This window comes from Vanacampus margaritifer, chromosome 19 (genome assembly GCF_051991255.1).
Source record: "Vanacampus margaritifer isolate UIUO_Vmar chromosome 19, RoL_Vmar_1.0, whole genome shotgun sequence".
Classification (NCBI taxonomy): Eukaryota; Metazoa; Chordata; class Actinopteri; order Syngnathiformes; family Syngnathidae; genus Vanacampus; species Vanacampus margaritifer.
In genome coordinates, this window is record NC_135450.1 from 13,054,915 (window position 1) to 13,081,253 (window position 26,339).

The 26,339-nt window shown below is 41.6% G+C and overlaps 2 protein-coding genes across 33 annotated transcripts in view; one reads left to right on the plus strand and one right to left on the minus strand.

The window, feature by feature from the left end:
- The window catches only part of ptprk (protein tyrosine phosphatase receptor type K), a 90,972-nt gene extending 71,464 nt beyond the window's left edge, over nt 1–19,508 (minus strand). For 22 of the 25 annotated variants that reach the window (XM_077553042.1, XM_077553041.1, XM_077553037.1 and 19 more), the window contains exons 1-2: nt 19,185–19,507; nt 12,638–12,661 (exon numbers count right to left, since the gene is read on the minus strand). In XM_077553042.1, coding sequence (XP_077409168.1) covers nt 12,638–12,661; nt 19,185–19,266 — 106 coding nt within the window. In that variant the 5' untranslated portion in view covers nt 19,267–19,507. Of the gene's footprint in view, nt 1–12,637; nt 12,662–19,184 lie in introns of all 25 variants that reach the window. The other 3 variants (XM_077553043.1, XM_077553044.1, XM_077553025.1) reach the window with 2 other exon arrangements.
- Nucleotides 19,509–20,263: 755 nt separating this feature from the next.
- The window catches only part of lama2 (laminin, alpha 2), a 184,668-nt gene continuing 178,592 nt past the window's right edge, over nt 20,264–26,339 (plus strand). For 4 of the 8 annotated variants that reach the window (XM_077553007.1, XM_077553012.1, XM_077553005.1 and 1 more), the window contains exons 1-2: nt 20,264–26,052; nt 26,139–26,240. The gene's annotated coding sequence lies outside the window, so the exon portion shown is untranslated. The remainder of the gene's footprint in view (nt 26,053–26,138; nt 26,241–26,339) is intronic. The other 4 variants (XM_077553011.1, XM_077553010.1, XM_077553008.1 and 1 more) reach the window with 4 other exon arrangements.

Genomic DNA, 26,339 nt, shown 5'->3' on the forward strand with positions numbered 1-26,339 from the left:
ATATACTATCAGTCTGAATCTGGAAGTGTCACATTTGGTGTAAATGGATGAGATACGTGACGATTTGTAAGCTTAAACTGTATTGAGGAAATGCGATCAAATAAACAGCATGAGTCACTTCTACTATACGGCGGACCAAATATATAGCGCATTTATTGTGACTCATAATCAACGGGCGATCTTCTCTGCTGTAATAAGTTAACTTTACATTTAGAGTGGAGTAAGCCCTTGACACTACGCACACACCCCGTGTAGCAAACGCGCGCTGATGTTTGGAATATTAAAAGGGTAAATCTGTCTGTAACAGCAGAAAGTCTGAATGGTGCACATTCCGCCATGCAGACTAAGGCTGATTTCATTATAGATAAATCTCATTTATCTATTCAATCTCTCTCCCCTATCTGTCTGTCACATTCTATTTCTCCCCCTTTATTCCTGCCAATGTGTGTCATTTCCCACATTCAGGCTCCCGCTCGCTCGCTCGCTCGCTTTTTTTTCCCTCTTTTTTTTCTTGTTGGGGTGCGCTTCTCTTAGCTCTTTATCCTTTCATTCATTTGTGTCGCTCCATCTATCTCTCGGTGTCATCTGTTGCGTGTAATTGGTAAGCATATATATGAAGAGGAGCACTGACACTTGAGGGTAATAGTAGTCGAGAGATGCTGTGGGGGAGGGGGGGGGGGTCTGTTTGAAAACAGAGTCCACCAGAGCAATCAAAATGAATTCGACTCTCGCTCGCTACATTCGTTCTTCGCGCTCTTGCTTTCCCTCTGATATAAGATGGTCTCTGTAATACAATAAAGAACTTGGCTTTGCTCTGCATGACTGTGTGCGTGCGCGACAACTTTTACCCCCCCCCCCCCAACTCTCAGTCTCATCATTGCAGCTCTTCCACTGAGGTGTGTTTCAATAAATCACGCTGTCGCGCGCGCACACACTTCACGCACACACAGTCTCTGCTTAATAAGCTGTATTCAGAGCTCCTGGGTTTATAGAAGCTGAAACTGCACAAAACTAGAGTATTTTCTTTTGTTTGGTGGTGGTTCTTTATATTCCCCCTTTCTTACCTTTTTTTTGCAATGTTGCTATTGTACATCTATTTGATATATGTTTTATTTATAACGTCAGGAAATATTGTGAGACTTCAGCTCAGTAAGCATCTAAAGCAGGGTTGTCAAACTATTTTTTAAATCAGGGGCGACTTTCACCCAATAATTACACATACATTCTGAGTAATCTGAAATTTCTTCACAAAAATTTGTGCAAATTTTTATTTTATTTTTTGCATCAAATCTTCAGCCAGAATTACATTCAAGTGGTTGTCAGTGTGACAAAAGCAACAACAATTCATTTTTTGTGAAAAACTGCTGTTTGTGTTCTGTCCTCGCGGGCCAGTTTGGACCCCGGAGAGGCCCGGTCCTGGCCCACAGGCCGCATGTTTGACACCTTAGAACTAAATGACAAACTCAACAGGGAATTTTTCTTCTTTTTTTTTTCTAGCTTCATCAATGTCGTCTGATTATGAAATACTTGAAATTCTCAGCCCTGCCCTATTTTCAAACTTCACAGTGTGATGCTTAGCAGTTAACAGCTGTATTATTTTGCCCTCCTGTTAATTACACATGCTAAATTTAGAGTTTTGCCGTTTGTGTTCTATTTTGGACTTAAATTCTCTATTGCAGTGACGGTTTTGCCTTTTGCCAGAAATAAATGAAAGGTGTTTCTTTAAAATGATCTGTCATTGGTTGAATATAAATTTTATGTATCAAAAAATACAAGTGGTAGCAATTATTTCGTGTACTACAGTTTTGAAAAAAAAAAAAAGTGGTATTGGAAAGCTCTAGTATAGCTTGTACTTGTACTTGAAATGTAGCAGCAAACTTGGTCCAAACTATGTCACGCCTTTGTGTCATGTCTGCATGTTCTTCCCTGTGCCACATTCATTTCTACGCCAACCATCACAACCGCATGTGAGGAATCTCTCGCTGCTCCAAAAGCATGTCAAACATGGACAGGACAGACGGCGAGGAGGCAGACAAGTGTGGAAAAAGAGCAAAGGGGGTTTTGGGGGGGAGAGGAGGAGGAGAATGGACACCTGGACGAGTCCTGAGGCTCTGCGGGGAGGTGGAAGGAAAGGAGGATGGGTGGAACGGTGAGAGGATTCTCCCAGCTGTAACGTGTGTGTGTGTGTGTGTGTGTGTGTGTGTGTGTGTGTGTGTGTGTGTGTGTGTGTGTCTATGCGTGTTCCATATGTGCAGTAGTGCTGCAGGAGTTTAACGGGGGTAGTAACAGATGGACGTCCACACACTAACGCACACAAACAAATGACAAGAGTCCAGCCATTGGCATCAAGTGACCACAATTCAGCAGTTATGAACTCCGGTTCTGCCACCTCAATGTGGTAAGTTTTACGGACGGTTTTAAAGACTGAATCAAAACGGTGGCCCGGTGGGTGGTGTCTGGTCGGTGCTGGATTTCACTTTCCTTTCTTTGGTCCTTCCTCGGGTCTCCTGAGGGCCTCGCGACTCTGGCTGGAAGTGTTCGGTATAGGTGAACGTTATGGGATTTTTTTAATAGGTTTTAGGTGGACTAATGAATACACACACACTAACGCACACAAAACAAATGACAAGAGTCCAGCCATTGGCATCAAGTGACCACAATTCAGCAGTTATGAACTCCGGTTCTGCCACCTCAACGGCTCAACGTGGTAAGTTTTACGGACGGTTTTAAAGACTGAATCAAAACGGTGGCCCGGTGGGCGGTGTCTGGTCGGTGCTGGATTTCCCTTTCCTTTCTTTGGTCCTTCCTCGGGTCTCCTGACGGCCTCGCGACTCTGGCTGGAAGTGTTCGGTTTAGGTGAACGGTATGGGATTTTTTAAATAGGTTTTAGGTGGACTAATGAATACGCGCACACACACTTACGCACGCGCATACAAAAAAAAAAAAAAAAGGAAAAAGAGCAGTGATGATGACATTTCAAATCGGTAAAATTACCGAATGAACAATACTGAGCTCTCCAGAAAAAAAAATGAAAAAAAAACTGAATCAAAATTCGTACACTAGGCAAGCCGATGGATGAGCTTTCTGGAAAGGATTGAATTCGACATCCCCCCCCCCCCCCCCCTACTAAAAGAGAGCTTTCTAAAACTGTTGATTAAATAACAAAACAACAGATATTTAGCTATCCAGACAGGCCGGTTGATTCTTTGGCGCATCGCCAGCTATGCCTTTTCTCCCAATTGAGCCACTTTTTCATCCTAGTGGATCCTCCAAAGAGCAATTGTGTCAATCTGCCCCCGTCAACCCAGCCACTCGACACACCAACGCGCTGGCGGACACACGGCACTCCACAGCATTCCACCGGCCACATCATACCGGTAAACAGGCTCGCGCGTGGATATGACAGAGGTGAACGGGTTAATGACGGCCATTACGATTCAACCCAGAGTTCACTCCTGCAAAAAAAGCGAGCGCACGCACGCGTGCAGGCACGCACACGCAAGGTAGCCCGTCGGAGAGGAGCATCCCGACTCTGGCCTGCCGTTTAGGCTAACTGAAATCCCTGCATGCATAATTAATGAACAACCGGGAGCACAAAGTCAACAGGGAGCAAGTATCACGTAAGACAAGCATCTCATTCGGTTTCCTTTGCGCTTCCAATGAATATTTTCTCTCGCTGTCCACCTGTCGCCAAGAAGAGAAGAACCGGATCGGAGGTATAGAGGACAAACTCTAAATAAAATTTAATCAAGGACTACCATTACTTTATTTATTGTTTACTAAACAGCGAGTGGTTCTTAGTTCATTTCTTCCTGGCCAACGTGATGATGCAAGCTAACGAGGACTTTCGAAATCAGTAACTTGTCATAAAAACACACACCATATTTGTGAGGACTCCGCGGAGCAAATATGTTCCCCTCAAGCCTTGACGAAAATCCCTCAAATTCTGAAGAAAGAGGATTAAGTCCAAATATCAAATAAATAATCTCACATTCCAGACGCACAAAAATATGCACCCTAAAGCCATTTTATCTGCCTCTTCCGATCAACATGAATGTTTTTCAACACAATTAAATAGAGATGAGGCCAGCATAGCATCTCAAGTTTATAAAGCAGCAAATGCATGTTGTTCCGCTGACTAAACATTACACAACAATATAATATTGCATTTGGTTTCTCCCGTCTCCAACTAGTGAGCATCGGCGTCCGCCACACACCACGTCGGGCAGTGATCTTTCAAGTTCACCAAAACGTGCATGAGACAAAGTTGAGTTGATCGGTGTAATGAGCGACAGAATGACGGGGGACGAAAGAGGTTCGACGTGAGACAGACAAACAGATTTGCACAAAGTCTTTTTTTTTCTCTCTCTTTTTCCAGGAGAGCTCCGTATTGTTCATTTGATTTGACATCATCATTGCTGTCCTTTAAAAAAATAAAAAAAATAAAAATGTTTTTTTTAAATATATATACATATATATATATATACTGTATATATATTTAAAAAAATAATAATAATAAAAAAAAGTTTTTTTTTTAAATATATATATATATATATATATATATATATATATATATATATATATATATATATATTGTATGTGGGTGAGCATGTGCGTGCGTGCGTGCGTGTGCGTGCGTGTATTCATCAGTTCACCTAAAGCCCATTAAAAAAAAAATCCCATACTAATAATATAATACAATAATAAATTGCCAAATGCAGAAACATCAATGTAAGTCAATGTAAGATTTGCACAAAGTCTGTTCAATTGCTGCATCATAGCCAAACCCAAGGACGCTCAACCCAGAACATGACAAAGGGCAGGCAATTGGCAAGACTCAAAAATACAACCTCTGAAGGCAAAAAGGTTCTAAACTGACCTTGATCCCCCATTTTGTATAAATCAAAAACAGGGGCAAAAAAAAAAAAAAAAAGCCAAGTTTTTGTGGCTCTAGCTCGTCAACCGACAGGAGCCGCGCCCAAAATATGCTCCTAATTGTCAGCAAATTCTTGTTGAGATGAACAAATTGTGACTCATTTCCTGCCAGTCCAAGAGAAACCCGACTAAGAAAGCCATTGCACGTAAAGTTAGTAATAGCATTTGCGGGACTTAAGTGGTCATTTCACCCTCCACTTAATCTCATTGGGCCCTGCCAAAAGTCAAAGAATGTGAACAAAAAACAGAGCCCCCGAAACACAAACAAAGTGACCTCGGAGTACCTGTGAACTCTTGGTGGAGGTTTCCAGCTAGTTAGCAGAGTAAGCAAACACAACCATGAGACTGACGGTCCGAAGTCCATTCCTCTGCACTCTGCGTGAAAAGTAGGCTAATGGTTCGAGATTAGAGGCCTGTGCATACCTGAGCTAGAGCCTGGTCTGCTTCCCACATGTGTGAGTAAGTATTTAGTCAAGAAGTAGGACGGGAAGTATGGGGGGGGGGGGGGGGGCTGCCTGAGCTCTATCAATCAAGCAAACTTTCCCTCTCCATGTCTGCGCTACGTAGTTATCAGTAGATATGAAGCGGCTCAGGAATGAAAGAGTGCAGCTGCAACTTTTGTGTCACTTTGCTCTGTTCTCGCAGAGTTCCTTATCACACTCGAAGCAGCTATTGCTTCCTCTCCCACGCACGTGCGCGCGCGCGCACGCTCGCACACACACACACTTACTTCCCTGCCCACCTCACTTCTGAATCATATACTCCCAATTTCACCTTATATTTCATAACGGACTGGAAGTGCCGGTCGGCGTGCGACTCGTTTCACAGCCAGCAGGGTACACTTGATCTCATATCCATTTTATATCATCTATTTTCTTTTTTTTTAATATTTTTTTATCCGTCGTAGAAAGTCGAGAACGTGTCTGTTTCAGACCCTCAAAAGTGCTTCGTCAATACTATACAAATCAGTGTACAAATACTCATTTGCATTCCTTGAAGTAAAACACACCACTCACACACTACTTGTTTTCCAAGAGAACAAAAAAAGGACAAAACCTTGAGAATGCGCCATATAAACTTACACTACACAATAGAGGAGCATAACATGACCAAATCCTAATTGACCAACTTTAGCCTCTAACGCTTTCTACATTCCACAGTAAGAGGAACGAGAAAAAATAAAAAATAAAAATCATACACAATGATTGACAACTGTCTTAATTATTAATGCTGCGGATGGGACTGTTTACAGTCTCAGATGGTGACAAGCCTACCCGTGCGCATGGCCTCGTACCCCATACAAACAAAGACACACACACACACACACACAGACGCATATGGTGAATGCAAGTCATACTATTACTTGACCGTGGTAAAGTACAAGTGGTTAGTTTGGGGGCCAGCGCAAAGGGAAAAGTGTGGCTAACCTAAACCACATGTGGCTCCCGCTGTTTAGCAATCCGTGTGTGCCTTTGAAGGGTGAGTTTGTATGTAAAAAATAAAAAAATATATATAAAAAAAATAAATAAAAAATAAAAAAAAAATAAAAAAAACGATAGGGTGAAAACAAATAGCCACATCTATCCATCTAAACCGAAGTAACGACGCTTTCCTTTGTTTTAAGGTTGATTTTTTAATTACCTTTTTTTTCTGTTTGGGGTTTATAGCAACTTTATTCTATTGAGATCCTAACTATCCAGCCCTCGATTCACTAGTGCTGCCACCGTACCTTAACCAGAAATGACTTTCCTCAGGCTTCTGATTAGAAGGCCAATTATTAAAGGTTTATAGTAGCACATGTTGCTTAATTAGGTTTTTTTTTTTTTTTTATGGCAGGAGAGCAAAACTTGAACAGTACGTGTGAACATATGCCCAGAAAAACTGAAATGAAAGTAGTTTTAAACCATTTTCAAAAAGAGAGGAGGATTTAAGTTTGTAATCACACACATCTGTAAAGCGCAAGCCATTTTTTGAATACAGGACAATAGTTCACCTGGAGAAGAATTTAAAAAAGCTGTGTAGATAAGATCACAAACTCACAGTAAACCCGAGGCACGGCCGTTTGTTTACCTTTTTTTTTTTTTTTACTTTTAGCATATAAACGGTAGCTCTGTGGCCTTTCACTGGGTATCGACGGTTTCGCCAGATTGCTATTGAAGTATTTTGTCTCGAGTCCATTCATACCAACGGACAATTTGTTGTGATGATTCCGAAACGCAAAACACGGACTACTGCACTGCAATATTGTTTCAAAGGTAAGGGTTGACTTCAACAGTGGCACTAATCCTACAAGACTAATTAATTCTAAGCTAGTCGTGCGGATGTGTGCGTACCTCCATGTTTGTGAGGCTAAATGCAAGGGACAACTTATGTCACGGGGAGGCACCGCTGTATCTGCTAACTGTTACTCCGATAAGACAGCCCCCCCCCCCCCCCTCGCATGGGCGCACACACATTCTTCTGCATAGACACTTTATTTACCTTTGGCCCAATAGGGACGTCGTGACCGTTAAGCGAGTCACTTAATACAATAAGACAGTGAATAAAGTCAAGACAAAAGTGAGCGTGTGAGAGCAGAAAGCAAGCAGGAAGAAAAAAACAAAACATTCCAGAAGAAGGTTGAGAGGCGGCAACAAAGATAAAGAAAGGCAATACTGCGAGACCTTGGCAAGGTTTGAGTGGGGAGGAAAATGAAAAGGTGGGAAGAAACGGTTCTTCGGTTTTCAGCTCGGAGTTTGAAAAATCGCAAATCAAATGTACAACAAACCTGTTCTCTTAAATGGGGGCAAATTAATACGTTTCAGAAACAAGACGGAGGGATATATTTAGTTTCTTGTGTTCCCAAAAGTTACACGCTTGCCTTATTTATTTTCGGGGAGGATTACTGGGATTTCTGAATCTCCACGTCCCCCCCCCCCCCCGTTAATATGACCTACTTTGCAATTTACCGTTTCCACCTTTAAAATAATCTGCACACTCTACCCTTGTAATACGACACCGCTCCCATCTGGATTTGGTCGTGCAAAAATCCCACCCCGGCTCTTGTCGGGAGGGGGGGGGGGGGGTAACGCAGAAACCAGAGAGGAGGCGAGGCAATGGAGGTGAGGATGAAAAGAACGGGGGCTTGGGGGGGGTAATTCGGTAAAGAATACACAAAAAAACTGGGGGAGGGTTGCTTGTTGTGTTTATGTTAGCGAGCAATAAATTCCTAAGAGGAGGAGGACGACTGGGGAGTCGAAATGTGCACATGAGAGGTGAGAAGAGTCCAGCAGACAGAGTGGAGTCAGCTTCGTTGAAATATCACACTGGTGTGGATTTTCCTATTAGGGTGTAACTGGTGTGGATATCAACAGAGAAGAAGACGCGCATGAAAAAACCCCTCAAGGTTGGGTCCAACATAAAATTTCAATGTTGGGTTTGTGCCGTTGCCGACACTTAGGAATTTGATCGACGTTTGTGGCAAGAACTCGTCGCCATAATCAAATAACTTTGCAGGTTTTGCTATTTCGCCAAGCACAAGTTGCAGCCTGACTTTCCCACGAGCATCCATAGAGTGACGGAGAAGCGACACGGAAGACATATGGCCCGCAGTATGGCGCCTTGAACATTAAAAAGCTCACACAAAGCTATTGTTTAGCTCAATGAATGGCTGGAAATAAATGTGAGTTTATCACTCAGCAGTCTTAACGGTAACATGATTAATTACGCATGCATAAAATTGCTCTTGTGATATAGGGTAGCTGTGCAAAACGACAAGAAATCAAACCACGAGTGCAGTGTGTCCTTAGCGTGGTCTTTCATAATTGTGAGTCAAATGAACGTGTTATTTAATGGTCTGGTGTGTTTTAGGAAGGTTTTCTTGTGTAAATTAAAGGGTCAGACTACACGTGAGAGTAGCTATGGTGATGGTCGCTCGCTTGTGTCGCGGACCTTTTCAAAGCCGAGGCAAAGGCCAACCATCGAGATTAGCGGCTGGCAGATGTTGCGCGGTGCCAGCCTGCTACGAGTGATGGGCTGCAAGGTAGAGCTCCCGTCAGTCAGACCGGGCGTCTGCGGTCAACCCGCCGTCGGGCCGACGGTTGGGACAGTGTTCGAAAAGGCAGAAAAGACAGACGGCGGTCCAAAGAGATGATTGTGGAAATGAGACAGACAGGTGACATAAAGGATGAACCATGAATACATCTAGAAAGGGAGATGGATTTCACTTTCCTTTCTTTGGTCCTTCCTCGGGTCTCCTGACGGCCTCACGACTCTGGCTGGAAGTGTTCGGTTTAGGTGAACGGTATTGGATTTTTTAATAGGTTTTAGGTGAACTAATGAATACACACACACTCACACGCACGCACGTACAAAAAAAAAAGAAGAAGAAAAAAAGAGAGCAATGATGATGACATGTCAAATCGGTAAAGTTACCGAATGAACAATACTGAGCTCTCCAGAAAAAAAAAAAGAAGAAAAAAAATTGATAAAAATAATCAGTTTGACCAACATTTGAATGGAGGTTCAGGAAGAGTCTAGAGAGCTTCTTGGTGGATGGTCACCATGCCAACGGGGAATGTGGGACAAACACTTTTAAAATCTGTTTTTTTTACACAGTCAGATGCTTTTTTTTTTTTAAGTCAACTTGTCATTTTCAGCTCTACGTCTGCTCGACAATCGAAATCTTTCCCCCGTTGCTAGCAGAGGGCCCAACATCGCGCCAACGTGAAGATATAAAGTGGAGTTGGATATGATAATCTTAATGGAGCGGTCATCTGTCTGTAAGCCGCAGATTCGCCGAGAGAGAGGAGGGTTTAAATATCTCAAAAGCTTTCTAGCGATCTCAAAACCAAATCAGCTTAAAGAGGAGACTTACTGGACATGAATGTAAAGACAAGTCGAAATGGGGTGGGGGGGGGGGGGGATGGGCTGAGAGGGTCTGAAGAAAAACCTCCCCCGGGATTTTCTCATGACCGGTATCAGGAACGAGACCGGCGATGGCGTGCGGCACGTAAGGCGGCTTATGGCTACTTTGGTGCGATGCTGCTTTCATGACAGATGTCCTCCTAACTGGACTAATGGAAACCACTTCAACCAATGCCCCGAGCCACATACAGGGACGCAACAAAAGAGCCCTTTGGCGGCCACCTGAAGGCTGTTTATAAAGAGGCTCGGCCCCGCGGCCACATTTTTTACGTTGGATGGCTGTCACGTTTACTCAGCGTCTTAGAAAGTAAAATAAATGGACTTTCCGTGGATGATTTATCTCCCACTTCAACGGATGCTGGCGTTACTTGCCACTTTAAAGTCAGTTTCTTATCTCGGCTTGTCTAATTTATCTCTTTTGAGCTGGTAAAAATAAACATTAAAAAAAGGCACATGCCCCTAAACAACACAGTGTGGAGAAATTCCCTTTTGTCGTGCTATTTATAGACCCTCTTCAAGCTATGCACCTTTATATAATCATAGTCGATAGCCCAGTCACTGCTGACTTCAGATCTTATGTTGGTTAAGTGTGTCATCAGATTTTCCAAACCCTTTTGGCCTAAGTGGTTTGGCTTGACCTCAGAATCATCATCAACTGTTTGCCAAACGGGCGGGACGTCGCCACAGTTGGTAAACTGTGACATCAGTATCTTCATAGCTGAGGCTAACTTTGTACGATTCTATTCCCTCAGGCTTATTTGAATACTTTTCAAGGTATTGTTGTGTATTGCCTGACACCAGGAGAAAAAAAAACACTCTTTCCCAGGGATTATTAACTCTTTGACTGCCAGACGTTTTCAGAAAAGGGATGCCGTGGGTGCCAGCCGATTTAAGCATTTTGACTGATCTTACAAGGTCCACAGAAAATTATGTGTTTGGACTATGGAAACACACATACTACCAAATGAAAGATTGGACTCATCTTTCATCAGAAAAAAATAGTTTGTTTCTACCTTATTCCGTTTTTCAGTAATCAACAATAGAAAATGGTTAGTTTCACCTCTGTTTTGAAAAAAAAAACGTCTTTTAACGTCTTTGGCACTCCTCCATAGGATTTTACTAAACGTTATTTAACGTTTTTGGCAGTCAAGGAGTTAAATATCAAATGCTTACAGGAACAAAAAAAGTGAACTTTCCTTTTTCTTTGGTCCTTCCTCGGGTCTCCTGGCGGCCTCGCCGCTCTGGCTGGAGGTGTTCGGTTTGGGTGAACGGTATGGGATTTTTTTGGTGGGTTTTGGGTCAACTGATGAGTGCACACGCACTCGCAAAAAAAAAAAAAAAAGAGAGCAATGATGATGACATGTCAAATCGGTAAAATTACCGAATGAACAATACTGAGCTCCCCCCCCCAAAAAAAGTGAACGACTTGCCGAAGGAACCAAACCGAGATTTGAAAAAAACTACAGCGATGCATCTACCGACAGTCCACTTTCAGAAATAACTTCTGACAGACATTATCGTTATATACAGCAAAAGTGTGTTGACCTTCACGATGTTCAGTTCCGTAGAGCTCAGCGAGCGGCTAAAGTGGTCACAAATCCATCGTTTCGGGGACGGAGTTGAGTTGAAATCTACGACGATTAGTTGGAGCACATGTAAGAGCTGCCAAAGAGCCTGTCCTGCTTAATGTAAACCGACAGCATTTCTGCGCCGCTGCACTTCCATTAGCTCGGTGATTTTTCTATTAAATCATGTGTTTTACAGAGGAAAACAATCGACAGACATACAAGCACAACCACAAGAGCAACATTTTCAGTTGTCTATTTTCAAGTGACTGAACACAAAATGAAACGGGTTGACTTTCTTTTAGAGCATCGTCACAAAGCCTTGTGGGAAAAGTACAGCTAGACCCAAACCGCCACGTCTGTCTCGGCGTCTGCGGTTCTTGTTACTAAGCTGTCACCTTCGCAATGAAAACCAACCGCAAGCAGCCGGCGGGAGCGTTGGGAGTGCGAACGAGGAAGGCAGGGAGTGGAGGAAAGATCGAGGATGTGCGAGAGGCCGTGCGGAAATGAGATGAGCCCCTTCCGCCGAGAATGTGCCGCCGTCGCAAGCCTCAAGAGTGCCAAAAAGACACAGTTGCGTTAGGCTGTGTGACGTAAGGGCACTGTGTCGATGTTGGTCAATAAAAGGGGGAGGAGCTCTAAACGGATTGAACAGAAATAAGCCTCAGCTAAACAAACAAACAAGCACCTGGACACTTTAAAATATGCTGCCAGCTGCCTTACTACTCACACATGAAGGAACGCCGGTTTACACAAAACGGCAAACAGATTTACCAACAGTTGGCCGGATAAGACCAACCGAGCACCTGCTAAATGTTTTGGTCAAAAATACTTTCAGGAAACACTTGTTGATGAGAGTTGAATGAGAACTCAGCGGAGAGTAAACCCTTCACCAAGTCCCAACCATTTTTAACACTTAAAAAAGATAAAACATCCGTCCCATGACACTTGTGGAACTACAAGTGAATTGGATGCGAAATACAGAACATTTTCAAAGATTATTTCCACCACGGCATGTTAGTAACGTTCCAAAACATGAGGATGTTGTGAGTTGAGCTTGTTTCCAACATTCGCATTGAATGAAATACATGTTAAATTTTCAACCTGATGGTTAGTAATGACATCACAACTTGACAAGATGGATGACCATGAACCGACACCGGGTAAAAGAATCCCAGCAAAAAAAAAAAAGGTGGAGATGAGAGGCTAACGACTGGCTCGTCGAAACTCACCCTTTTCAGAGCGCCCCATGTGAGCTGGGTCCGAGAAAGCGACAGAGGAGACAATGGGACAGAATTAGTTACATAGCATGCACATCATTCGTTCAGAACAGCAACATTAATAACCGCAATGCAGTGCAAGATATACTGGATCGATAAAAGACCTGAAATAAAATAAAAAAACTTGAAACTTAATATAAACTCAAGTCATCTGACACTGAGCACATCATTTGCGCCAAAGGGGACGTCAACCGTAAACATTTCTTGACAATATGTTGTACGTGACATTTGTGGAATATGAGTTGTGAAGCATAATCCAGCCGCCTCTGGGGCGACTGAAGACGACATCATAGTGGCTCAGGCAGCAACCAATCACAGCCCACCTGTTTTCTGAAGCCGAGCTGTGATTGGCTGTTACCTGAGACCTGCGCCACTATGATGATCATTTTCACTCGACAGCAAGTGGCAAAATGGCCGCCTTCTGATATTGATAAAAAAAATTCAACTAACGCAATATTAACCAGAATAACGTATTTAGACTAATGGGGGCTGCATAGAACATATTATTGTCAAGCTTTTTTTTTTTTGGGGGGGGGGGGGGGGTCGACTTCCCTTTTAAATGTTTAGCGGCAGTGAAAAAAGAGCCTTGCACATGTTCCCATACACCAAATTAAACCAACATATGTCTGCCCACCCACCTTTAACCTCGGCCCCCCTTACACCTGTGCTGACTCTGCAAATATTCCCAAATCTGTCATCACCTGCTGCACACCAGCAGCCACGTCTCCATTACAACTTCCTTTCCAACTACTAGCTTTTGTTTTTCAACCAATGAGCTCACTTGACTTTTTTTTTTTGTACAAAACCCTACAAAACTCTTCCGAGAATAAAAAAAGCCCGCTGGCTGCGTTTGGTGCGCTTGTGCAAACGGCCGCGTAATTAATCAGCTGATTGTTGATTACTTAATCTGTCATTAAGCAGCCATGTGTGGGAATGCGGGAGTGCGTTTTCAGCGTGTGTATGTGATGCGGCAGTGAGTTTCAGACAGCTGTGACCCGAGCCCAACAGGCCACCGCAGAGATGGATGACACTAGACCAACGCCATCATTCATCGGGGATATGATCTTTCTTGGATTTGGGCTCCGTTGCAAACAACTACCACCCCCCCCCCCCCCCCTCCATTTCCTTCAGCACCCTCACTGTTGACTTCCTGACAAATGCCTGGCAGCCTTCGTGCTACACTTATTGCTCGGGACTGACAATCGTGGGAAATCGGTTATCGCCACTACTGGGTTCTGCCACAGGATTTCATGAGAACGCCCAGTTCTGCGTGTTAGTATATATCGCTCGTCAGCTGGAATCTCCGTGACTCCTCTTTGGATATCCTTTTGGATATAAACAATAGGGATAGACCGATTATCGGCTGGTGCCGATTATTGGCGCCAATGTTCAGCATTTTCACGACTATCGGCATCAGCCATTTTGAAGAATCATACGGCCGATAATAGATCCATTTAAAAAAAGTGTTCAGGGTAGAGAGAAAAAAAAAATCTGGGAACTAATTGTTTAAATTTTCATAGATACTTCTGATCCAGGGAACTCTCTGTCTTTATTTGAAATTAAAACTAGATAAGTACAATTTTAATACTTCAGATATTTTGAAATTTTAAAACACTTTTTTTTTTTTACTGTAGCAAACAAGAGGGCATTTACTTGAGTTTTTATTTAACTTTAGATTCCTGACCTTTTTGACAAATCAAGTCATCAAACAATTCTCTTGACTAAGATTTTTTTTTTTAACTCCAATATTTTACGAACCCTAAAAGTTGTTCAATAAACATATGCTTAAAATTAAAAAAAAAAAAGAAGAGGTGGAGTTTGTATTCTAAAAATGTTTATGCCAATATTTTCCTTTTTAGTGAAAATTAATATTGGCTCCAAATATCGGTAATCGGCTCTGAAAATAAAAAAATAAATCAGTCTATCGCTAATAAACAAACAGTATGAGTGGCATAGCTTAGGTGGTCTCCCAAGATGAAGGTCGTGGGATTGTTCCTCAAACCTTGAGTGACTTTTATTTTTTTTACTGTCTTCCAAGTGTAAATTTGACTTTAGAGTGGTACCAAATACTCAGTTTAGAATAAAATCTACTCTGCAGAACGTATTGTATACTGGAAGATCACGCTATCGTATATCGTGCCCACTTCGGACAACCTGACAAAGATCCCGCGTAAGGGACTGGAAGGTCACAATTGGCGGCTGGTTTCGTTTTTCAATGCAAAACCCTCCGATTCATTCAAGCACACAAGTCTAATGAGGGATTAGCTAATGAATTCTCTGAGCAGATTAATTACATTTTCCACACGCACGTGTGGGTGCCTACAGACCTCATCCCCCAAACCACTGAAGAAATGAGCCAGTACTTTCAAGAGTTTTTTTTTTTTTTTTTTTAATCTGCAACCAAATTGAAATCCGTAGAAAGAGATGCGCTTTGAGCAGAGAGGCGTTTGATTTGAGGAGAAGACGACATTAAGGAAGATCGGCGTGGCGGCAGACTTGAGGCATTACTTTTAACAAGAAAATAAATAAAACCCTCTTTGATTTTGGCCACAGCCAGAATGAGGGAGACGGATTTTCACGGGAATCGAAATGAAGCAAACATTTCACATGCTTCTCTTTGTATCACTTTTACTACAGAAGGCCACGCTGCCTCGCTTTAAGTGACGGCGCACACACCAGCGCACGCGCGCGCGCACAAAGCGGACATGACAGAAAAACACACAGATGATCCCCCCCCCCCCCCCCTTCCCGCCGTTTTCGCAGTCTCTTGAGTGGACGAGATGCCCACGGCCAAAAAACAATGGTTGCATGTTGTTTTGTTTTTTTCCCCCCCCTCCTCCTCACTTTCACTCTTCCTCATGTCTTTTTGCTTGAAAAAAAAAAAAAAAAAAGCACAGTTCTATTTCATCTTGCAAATGGCGCCATAAAGTCATTCTAATTACACCAACTTGCGCTAGAAATGCAAAAAGCATGATTTACAATTATAATTAAACCGCCGTTGATGCGATTCGCCCAGGGAAGCTAATGGAACACAATTATTGCACCCCATTAAGATTAAAGACGCTGTCAACGCGGGTCAGCGCGTTCCGAGAAGTTGTCACGTTGACATGCAGTCCGCTGATTGACATTGTAAAGGCACGCCGGGCCAACGTTTATTACTCGGGAGCGCGGAGGTGATAAGCCAAAACGAGGTTTGCAGCAGAGCAGCCGTGATAAGCGCAGAGACGCCACAGAAGAGACATTAAACGCCATCATTTCATTGGCACGTTATAAAAAAAGTGGAAAAGTCGATGATAGTGGGGCTAAATGAGAGTGATTTACGGAAAAAGGACATCAACAATCCCAAAGTAATTTGGCAGCTTTAATTCCCTCTTCAACTCATCTGTAATTTGTCCTTGTGTGCATTTTGAAGGAGACGGCGTGACATCTCCGCTTGTCGTTCCAACATTTCAGCCAATCGCAGGCTGGCTTTTCAATGCAAGGGATGCAAGTCAAATGAGCCAAAAACGTGACGGAGATGGACCGGAGGGAAATAGGTCTCAAAATCGATTTTAAGAATCGATTATCCTATCGATTAATCAAATAATAAGATACAATTTCATTTTTTTTATGTTGCGCTCACCAACATTTTTGGAAATTACTCAATTGTTGGTAGGGCTGGGTATTGATTCAGATTTCCAAAATCGATTCGATTCGATTCACATTGGTTTTCAATTGAGTTAAGGATTTCAATGCAGTACCAATTTTACATTCTCAGAAGTACCAATGTTTCAAATAGTAGAAACGTCTTGCTCTTTCTGGAGAAAATATGAACATTTATATTTAAAATGTAATCCAATGCAGTTACATTAATCATCTATGTATTATTAAACATGACTTGAGCAAAACAATAAATAATAATTGAAATCGATTGCAACCACAGCACTGTGTAAATTAAGTGGCAAAAATACTGGGCTCCTCTTGGGGTGCTGATTTGAACAACGAGTTCCTGAACGGAGCACGTGCTACCTCAGGCATATTTCTGTGGTTTCATTTTTTTTGTAAAATGAATTTCCCCATGATGCGAAAAAGCACATTCATTTAAAAGTATCAATTCATGGTTTTATGAATCGATATTGGGCCATGAAAAGGAATATCGATTCAATATCGATTTTTTTAAACCCAGCCCTAATTATTGGCGAATAAATTGTTTTCCAAAGTAAAAGCAGATGTTTCTAAATGTGCTATTTCGGTTAAAACATCAGTCTGCTTTCATAAATAACTGCAGAATTCAAAGAATACTGTGAAATCAGGAGATTTGGACAATTTTTCAGCTCAACCGTGGCTCTGCGCGAAAACATGCTGAAATAGTTGTTGATTCATTTGGCAATCTTTTAAGCTATCGGATAATCACTTCTTTTCGACACCTCTAACTACAACAATCACATGATCAGTTTAAACACGGCACTTGAATATAGGAGTGAAAAACTACTTAAATAAGAGGGGGGAACTATGTAAATAACATTTGATAAACAAAAATTTTACCGAAATGTTTGAACAAAACAAAAAACACTTCTATAAAATTTAATTGGAAGTTTTTTTAAAAAAAAAAATGTTTAAGTCACTGTAACATAGTAACAGTTTGAACATTTAATTCAGTTATTCTTTCTTCTACCACTAGAGGGAGCCTGCGTATCACCAGTGGTGCTCATACCACACTTTAAAACGTGTTGGACAGAAGAGTTCGTACCCAACACGAAAACACGAATACTCAACTAAACTTAATTACAGCAATACCTAATACTTGACTTGGTGACATGTTTTTTTTTTGTTTGTTTTTTTTGTTTTCCCACACAATGACTCACTTTTTAGGACAATTACAAATGCAAACGTTTTACCTAAAAAAACACGTCGTTAAAAGTTTGTATAACGGTGACATTTGACCCTGGCACAACTTAACATAATTTACGATGGGAAAGTTGTTTTGAAATTAGAACTTAGACGTCAACCAGCGAAATTCAGAGGCTCCGTTGTATTTCCCAGTTTAGATTAGAAACTATCCCCCCCCCCCCCTTTCCCACATTTACGTCGACCCACCTCTAGGCTATGTAAAGCAGCATCTTGTATTTACTTGCAAATTAACTGCGCTCGCATTCCCCGGGAAGGCCTCAAAGAAATTCCACACATTTGTTGCCCTGCAGACCAAACGGCCCCCAGGGAGGGGAACCGGGGGGAGTAGTTAGGCGATGGAAGGGTGGGCTCGAGGAGGGAAGGGCCAGGCAATAAAGCTCTCCGAAGAAGAAGCGCTAATTAATGTGTAATTTTGTGCAAATCATAAACGAGCCCGGGCTTGCTGGTGCAGTCCCCCCCCCCCCCCCTTTTACAGTTTCTGGTAATGCCCGACACATAAATGAAAGCGTGGTGTGTGCGAGTCACCTTTAATAAAGCTTTAGTGAGGTCAGATTGGAGGTCAGTTCTTAACAAATACACCCCGCATACGCAGACATTGGCGGTAGCAGAAAATAGGGTGAAATACTCAGCAATTCTGACCAGAAATTGTACCAAAAAACAAACAAACAGTAATTTGAGTCATTTAGGTTTGGCGTATTTTGTTTGCATCCATCACTGTCAGTTAAAATGGTTTATGTAAGCAGACTTCTACAGCCTGCAATAAATACGTACCGAGACATGTTTTCATTTATCATCACAGCATTGGGAAGATGAAACTAAGCCAATATCGACTTGTTCAGTATTGTCTCACAACGTCTACAGTTTCAACCCAATTACACACACGTGAATGGCTAGAAAAAAAAAGGTGCAGTATAGAGTTATCACAACACACGTTTTTTTTTTAATGACTTAATGTTAATGCAAATGACAAGCAGCTCTGTTCAAGTACGTGCAAATTCTGCAGAATTTTAATGGCTGTAATTGACCCCATCAACAGGAAAACGACTGCACTTTCGTGCTACACTAACAGATTCGTCACATAACAGACGTTAATAAAATTAATAAAAACAGCGTGTACATGATGAGTCACAGCAAACAACTTTAGCCCTCTTTTTTTTGCCACTATAACGACGAGCCTCGTCACGTCGAAACTTTCAACTTTAAAGACACCATCAAAAAAAAAAAGTCGTTTTTGACGTGGAAAACTTTTTTTTAAAAAGCGACGTGCAGTTCGTGGTGGTTGAATCCAAACCCCGAACGTCGTTTCATCGGCCGTTGGCATTCTTTCGCCTCCCCGGACAGCAAATTGAACATTTTTCCACGCGCGACATTGGACATTTGATGACGAATAAGACTTCAATTTGACACGTCGTGGCATGCGAGTGCATTTTTTTTTGGAACATTTTGGCGACGATACAACAAGCGCGGAGGTTTTGTCGCCAACTTTTCTGCTCCTCCCTAAAAACGCACACCTGGCAGGAACTCGTTTAAATTGGAGCAAACACGAGTTTCGCGTTACGGACAAATGGATCGATTTTAACGTCCTCAGACGAGCATTTTTTGACCTTACCTTGTGATAGCTGCCCGGAGATGCCTCCAACAGCCGAGAAGAGGAGCAGGAGTCCCAAGAAAAGAGAGAAAAGTGTATCCATGTTTAAAATCGGCGTCCGGGCCGAGAGTCTTCGAACACTTTCCCCCACACAAAGTTTGCCTTCTTCTTTCTCCGCCTTCCGAGTGTTTCTGTGAACGTTTATTACGAGTATTTTTGTGTTTTATTCCTGCCTCCGCAGCCGAGTCGAGCGCTCCATTCTCTCTCCTTTCGCTTTTCTCTCGCTTTCGGCTTCCAGACACGCTCGCTCACCAGGACGCCGCACTTTGAGTGAGGCTGCGCGTGCGCGACGGAGAGGCGATGAGGGAGCAGCGGCGTGCGCGCGCGCGCGGCGGCGGCGTGACGTCACGTGGACAGAAAAACCCGGTTTATCAAACAAAAACAAAATAAAAAGTATTATAACCACATTTAAAAAAACAAAAAAAAAAAAACACAAAACACCGATAACAATGAAGAATGAGCGTGGCGTCAGAATTTGGTCAAACAATCTGTGGAGGTGAATCTTTAATTGTTATCACAAAACTTGAAAGTGGATGATAAAACAAAACACCTTTAACAGTGTAGAGTGGTCGGCATGGACAATGGAATCAGAAGTGAATCATAACTTGACAACACAAAGCCAAAAAGTGGTTGATCTTAACCCTGGAGAACCCACGGGGTCAAATTTGGCCCCTATAAATTCTGCTACTCAAATAACAAAGACCTTTTTTTTCCAGCACTGATTTTGTCCCTGTGTTCTTGTTTCCATTGGCCAAAGTGTGTTTGTACATTCAAAATCCAGTTCTAAAATGTAACAAAAAACAAAAATTATATTGTTCAATGTAGCTGTGTATTTGATTATTTTCTTAAATTCTAAATAGTTTACTGACAGTTTTTGTTATTCTGATTTTTCGAAATGATACCCCTAAATCCCAAAAGGGTCAAATTTCACCCTAATCCTAAATTAGGGAATAAAGGGTTAAAATTGAAAAAAAAAAACACATATTTTGGTGTTCATTTGAACTTATAGCAGTCATTTAATGTATAATTCATAATTTTCCAAAGAAGAAAAGGGTTCTTGGGTTCTCCAGGGTTAAAATACTTTGCGGAGCTCAAAACGTATTGATTGTCATTGTTGGACCATAAAGCAACACTTGCCCCCACACAAAGTTTGGCTTTGTGTCTCAGTGGTTAGAGTGGTCCTCTCGCAACCCAGAGGTGGTGGGTTTGAGCCCATTGTGACCACGTCGAAATATCTTTTAGAGCAAGATGCTGAACCCGCAGTTGCTAATGATGTTGCGTCATCAGTAGGCGAACGAGTTGCCGAATATAAAGCGCTTTTTTGAGGGCCTTCAAAGGTGGGAAAGCGCTTACCATAAAGGGACAAATACGTCACAAAGCCAGACAGCAGTTGATGAAAAAACACTTGCAGAGTCTGGCTGAATCCTCGATGTGACATCACAAGGCCCCAAAAAATTGAAAACTCTTCGGTGTGATGTCAGCGCCATAAAGCAATTGATCAGGAAAAAAAAGACTTGGTGGACTTAACCCTGGAGAACCCAAGAACCCTTTTCTTCTTTGGAAAATTATGAATTATACATTAAATGACTGCTATAAGTTTACTTTTTAACCCTTGTTTTTTGAACTAGCTCAGAGTTGCTAATTTATCAAAATATATGTATAAAACATACTCCTAGGCATTCTGCAACATGATATGAAATAGATTAACAAAAAAAAAACACAATTTTACCATCTGATGGTTTGCTGAAAAGATGGTTTTGTTTGGATTGATTTCCAGCTCAACAAAACAGCATGTTGCCAGCCATCTTGTCACCACCACTCTGGCTCGTGTAAGTGCAATATTCATCCACTAGATGGCCCCATGCAGGGGTCAGAAGTGGCACTCTGGACTTTTCAAGTTAAATTTGTAAAAAAAAGGTCGTAGCAGAATTTATAGGGGCCAAATTTGACCCCGTGGCTTCTCCAGGGTCACCCTTTGACGAATCCTTGAAATTACATCATAAAGCCAGAAAGCGATGAAAAACGAACACTTTATGGAGTTAAAAACGGGGGTGAGCCTTTGGTGTGACGTCACAGAGCTAGAAAGCAACGGAATTGAAAACCTTTGATGAATCCTTGGTGCGATGAAGCCAAAAAGCCGTTGATGAAAAAAAAAAAAAAAAAACTTAACAATGGAGTTGAAAAGAGCCATGGGCGAATCCTCCGCTTGACATCACAAAGCCATGGCGGTGGTTAATCAATACCAGAAAGAAACATTTTGTAGAGTTGAAAACATGGCCGAATCCTCCCTGTCCAAAGGAGTACCATCGATTACTTCTTGATCAAGTGATTGCTCCGCCGTGGCGCTTCAGTCGAAGCGTGACCTTTTCTATTTGTTCAAATGCCAGAAAGCTGCACTCACTGCTGTTAAGTCTTCTCAAGTACTTCCCTGCGCATTCCTAATAATTAAATTGTTTAACTTGTGAACGCTGGCCACATCTCCTGCAAGGTCAAACAACTTCGCCCGGATGCCACCAATAGCGGTGACGGCGCGTCAAAAGCCGGGTTGAAACGTTATGAATTCTTGCACACTTGACAACAGTAAATATATTTAATATTTTATCCTCAGGCAGTGGCCCACCTCTTGCATATAGATGATGCGAGCACCCTCTTCTTGCTGTTTTGTCTTGCTCTCGGAGACAGGAATATTTGCATAGGAAATCTCAAGTCTGGATCTAGAGGAGTAATACCTCTAATGAGGTTATTACAGCAGCTAGATTGCTGGCGTGCACTTGTGATTTGGTGTTCTCCCGTTGTCCGAGTGGGAGATGTGAATTCCTGGCCAGTTTTCAAAACAATATATAAAGTAATATGACAGGATTTTAGACAGTATTACAGGCTGTTGCGTAGTAGCATAGAAATGGTTGACGGAAAGCCAAAAAGTCATATTGCAGGGTGCAAATATAAGGATGACTAACACAGCGCACCTAACAAAAAAAAAAGAGTACGTATCTCCAAAGGTAATTGCGCAATTTTCCTGCCCCCTAAATAGTCTGGTGTAGTACCAAGAATGACCTGTAAGAGGCAATGTAGAGCCACACAGCGCCTAGAATGCTGGAAGAAGAAATTGAATTAGGCTAGCTAGGGGCGTGAATGGCCTAGTACCTGGCGATTCGATGCGTATCACGATTCATAGGTCACGATTCGATACCGATTAATCCCGATGCAAATTTATAAATTGATTATTGCGAAAGATTTTTTTTTTAACTCAAATTAAAATACTAATCAGTAAACTTGTACATCTACACTGTAAGATTTGTATGAAAATGGATTTATCTCTTTGACTGCCAGACGTTTTCAGAAACGGGTTGTCCCCACTGCCAGCCGATTTAAGCATTTTGAGTGATCTTTCAAGGTCCACAGAAAATGTTGTGTTTGGACTATGGAAACACACATACTACCAAATGAAAGATTGGACTCTCAGCTTTCATCAGAAAAAAAAAGTTTGTTTCTACCTTATTCCATTTTTCAGTAATCAACAATAGAAAATGGTTAGTTTCGTCTGTTTTGAAACAAACGTCTTTTAACGTCTTTGGCACTCCTCCATAGGATTTTACTAAACGTTATTTAACGTTTTTGGCAGTCAAAGAGTTAAGTAAAAAAAATAAATAAATAAAAAAGTTTGTTTCTACCTTATTCCGTTCTTCAGTAATCAACAATAGAAAATGGTTACTTTCACCGAAATTCTCTGTTTTGAAACAAAAAACGGAGAAAAAGAGCTTTTTGTGAAACGATGTTATTTCATGCACTCTAGTGAATTGTACACTTCTTTTTGTCCATGAATGATGCCACAAACACCTAAATAGTGCTTTACTTCTGTAAAACGCTTTCACCAACAATGAAAAAGTGTTTTTTGATTGCGAAATACGTTTATTTCCATTCAACAGTGTTAACAATTTGACAAAACAATTTCGCAAACTATTTACAAATGTGTGCAACTGTGGTACTACTTACAATTATGTGGATGTTTCAAATACAGTTTTTCTTTTTGTAACGCTCTCCTGCGTGCAAGGAGACGCCGCTGGACTCACACAACAGTTTACTTTCACTTTCGCATTTGTCCGTTTCGCGTGCAAACGTTACACTTTCTTGACGGCCTTTTTTTTCCCGGGGAATAAATAGCAAATAGCAGACTGTACACACTCCTCCGATGAATATGCATTGGACTCGGGGCACTCTTCGTCGTCCGATTGAACGTCCGCCTGAGCGTTGTGCTCCGTGTTTTCCGGTGTCAGCATCGCTCGCCCGTGAACCTTTATAACGTCGTCATAGTCGCCGCGTCAGCGCTTCCAACTTCGGAGTCACCATCATCATCATCGATGATGATCATCGTCGTCATCAATGTGCTCTTTATCGTTGGTCGATGTCTTTGAAAAAAAACGGCTCGACCGTGAGCTGCTTGCAAGCGGCCGCCATTATGGCTTCTTCAGCCAATGTCCCCTCAACACTCTAGCCCCGCCTCACGTCTTCTACTGACTCCCACCCAATCTTGTCAAAAGAGTAATCGCTGCCCTCTAGGGGCCAAAAATAGTCATTAGGCTCACGAGACCTGCTTGAAACTTTCAGGACAGCTCCGCAAGCCTTCCCAGCAACCGTTTAAAAAAAAAAAAAAATAAAAAAAATGGGAGGACGTCTTTTAACGTCTTTGGCGCTCCTCCGTAGGTTTTTGCAGAACGTCATTTAACGTCTTTGGCAGTAAGAGTTATTTATCTGAAAATTCAGGTTGCAGTCTTGTTTCATGTTTGAACAGCACTCAAATAAAATATTAAGGCTTAATGTTCCATTAATATAACATTCTTCCATGCTTAATGTGTGAATCCTAACCCTAAGTAAGACGTTTTGTTGAATATTCGCATAAGAAATTGATGTTTGAAAATCGATTCAGCCGCATATCGAATCGATTCGATAATTGTGCGCTGTAATATCGCGATACATTGCCAAATCGATTTTTTCTAACACCCCTAAAGGACATCTGAATGGACAAAACACAAAGACTCCACTTTTTTTTTTTTTTTCCAGTCGAGCCTTGGTTTTTTCATATTTCCACTTTGGTAACCCCTTCATACAGTTTGTTTTCCATTCCAGCCAGCGTTGGTCTATTTCCTCAACTTTTTAGTCAAAATCTAGATGAAATTTGTGCTGCCTCAACTCAAGAGTTGACGTAGCCTTCTTACTTTGCTCTTATTTGGTTCGAATTTGTCAAATAAGGATGAGAGAGACATTTACTACATCTTCCAAAGATTTGTAGTGTTTAGGTCCAGTCCTGAAACCTTCGCTGTTACACAGACAGTTTAATCCAAAGTGTGAGATTTAAATTTGTCATTTTGACCACACGCTCAGGTCTCAGGTATGTAACTTGCTGAGGTAGTGTGTAAACACGCATGCACACAAATATGCACTTGTGCATACCACACACACTCAGCCAGTTTTTCAGCTCGTCGTTTTAACAATCTTGTAATCTGCTGGTGCAGACAAAAATCGGAAACTCGTCCAACAACTATCAACTATGATACACATCCAGTAAAAACCTCGCTAATCTCCAACAAGCGATCCATTTTTTTTTTTTTTTAATGAGATATTTTATGGTCCTGGCCACTTAAATGTGTGTTATTCCCAAACAGGCAAGTCAACCCTTTGGGACAAGAGATTAGTCCGGACTACTACAGCCAGCTTTTCCCACACTGGTTGCAGCGCTTAGCCAGGGTACGCTTGGTTGTGTTTCAGTCAAAATGAAAGGCTTCAAAGGAAGCTGCAAACGTTGGTATGAAGGGAAATTGTTCCAGACCTTTTGTTTTCGTTTTAAGTAGACATCTGATGTAAACAATAGCTGGTATGGAACTGGAACTGGATGAACCCAACATTGGAATTAGGACACAAGGTAAATTCAAACTGTGATAGAAATGTGGCGAATGGATGCATGGCTACAAAGAGGGCTTGGGCCACAGTGAATAGAAAAAAAAAAAAATACAGTAAAAAGGTTTTGAGTGAGAGGCGGGATACATCCCGGACTGGCTGACTCGATTTTAGGTGAAATATAAGCAAACAACCATTCATGTCACGTTTACTCCTATAGATAATTTAGAGTCTTAAAAAAAGATATACAGTATCTTCATATTTTTGTGATATGGGAGGAAGCTGGAGTATCCTGCAGAGGAAACCCACGCAAGCACAATGAATATCCACACCGAGCTGAAATTCGAACCCAGAGGCAAACATTTCCCTTATCATTTTATAACATGCTCTCAGAAAATTGACTTTTTTTATTTTCAAAAAAAGTAAAAATAAACTTGATGTGTTATTACATTTAAAAAATAAATTGTGACTTCACAATTTGACAGTTTTCTCATAAAATAGTTTATTTTTGTTATTGTTTGTACAAAACTATGACTTGTTGAATTTTGGGGAAAAAAATCTGTTATTTTCTCGTAATATTATAATTTTACTCAAAATCACGACTACAAAAAAAAATTGTAAAATAATTTTTTCTTAGAACATGATTTTTGTAATATTTCAACTTTTTAAATTTCATGTAGGATTACTTTTGTTCTTTCTGACCTTTCTAAAAAATTGTACATTTAAAAAAATCATTTTTGTAATATATCTGATTATATTCGTCAAAGGGAAAGTCAAGTAAAAAAAAAATATATCTATGATAACGATGCGCCCTGACTAGTCTAAATGTGGCTTTCTGTTTAATATTGTGTTTGTTGAATATGAATGTTTTATCCTTCACAGGGGGCGACCATTTTGCCACTTACTGTCGACTGAAAATGACATCACAGCGCCCAAGGTGAGCTGTGATTGGTTAAGGTCCCACATAGCTGAGGTGTCCTCACAAACATAGAAAGACATTCAGTCCATCCTCTTGCATCCCAGGTCCAACCCAGCCTGCAAACTTGGGGCAATGGCCACTTGACTGTTCTGCCGTTACCATGGCAATGGCCACCAATGCCAGGCCAACACCATATGGTTGCTATGGTAACTTTTTTTTTTTTTTTTGGGAGGCCAATTCCGGTGAGCCAGGTGTGTGTGCCAGCTGGTAATGACAGGTGGATGGTGGGAGTGAGTGAGCGTGTG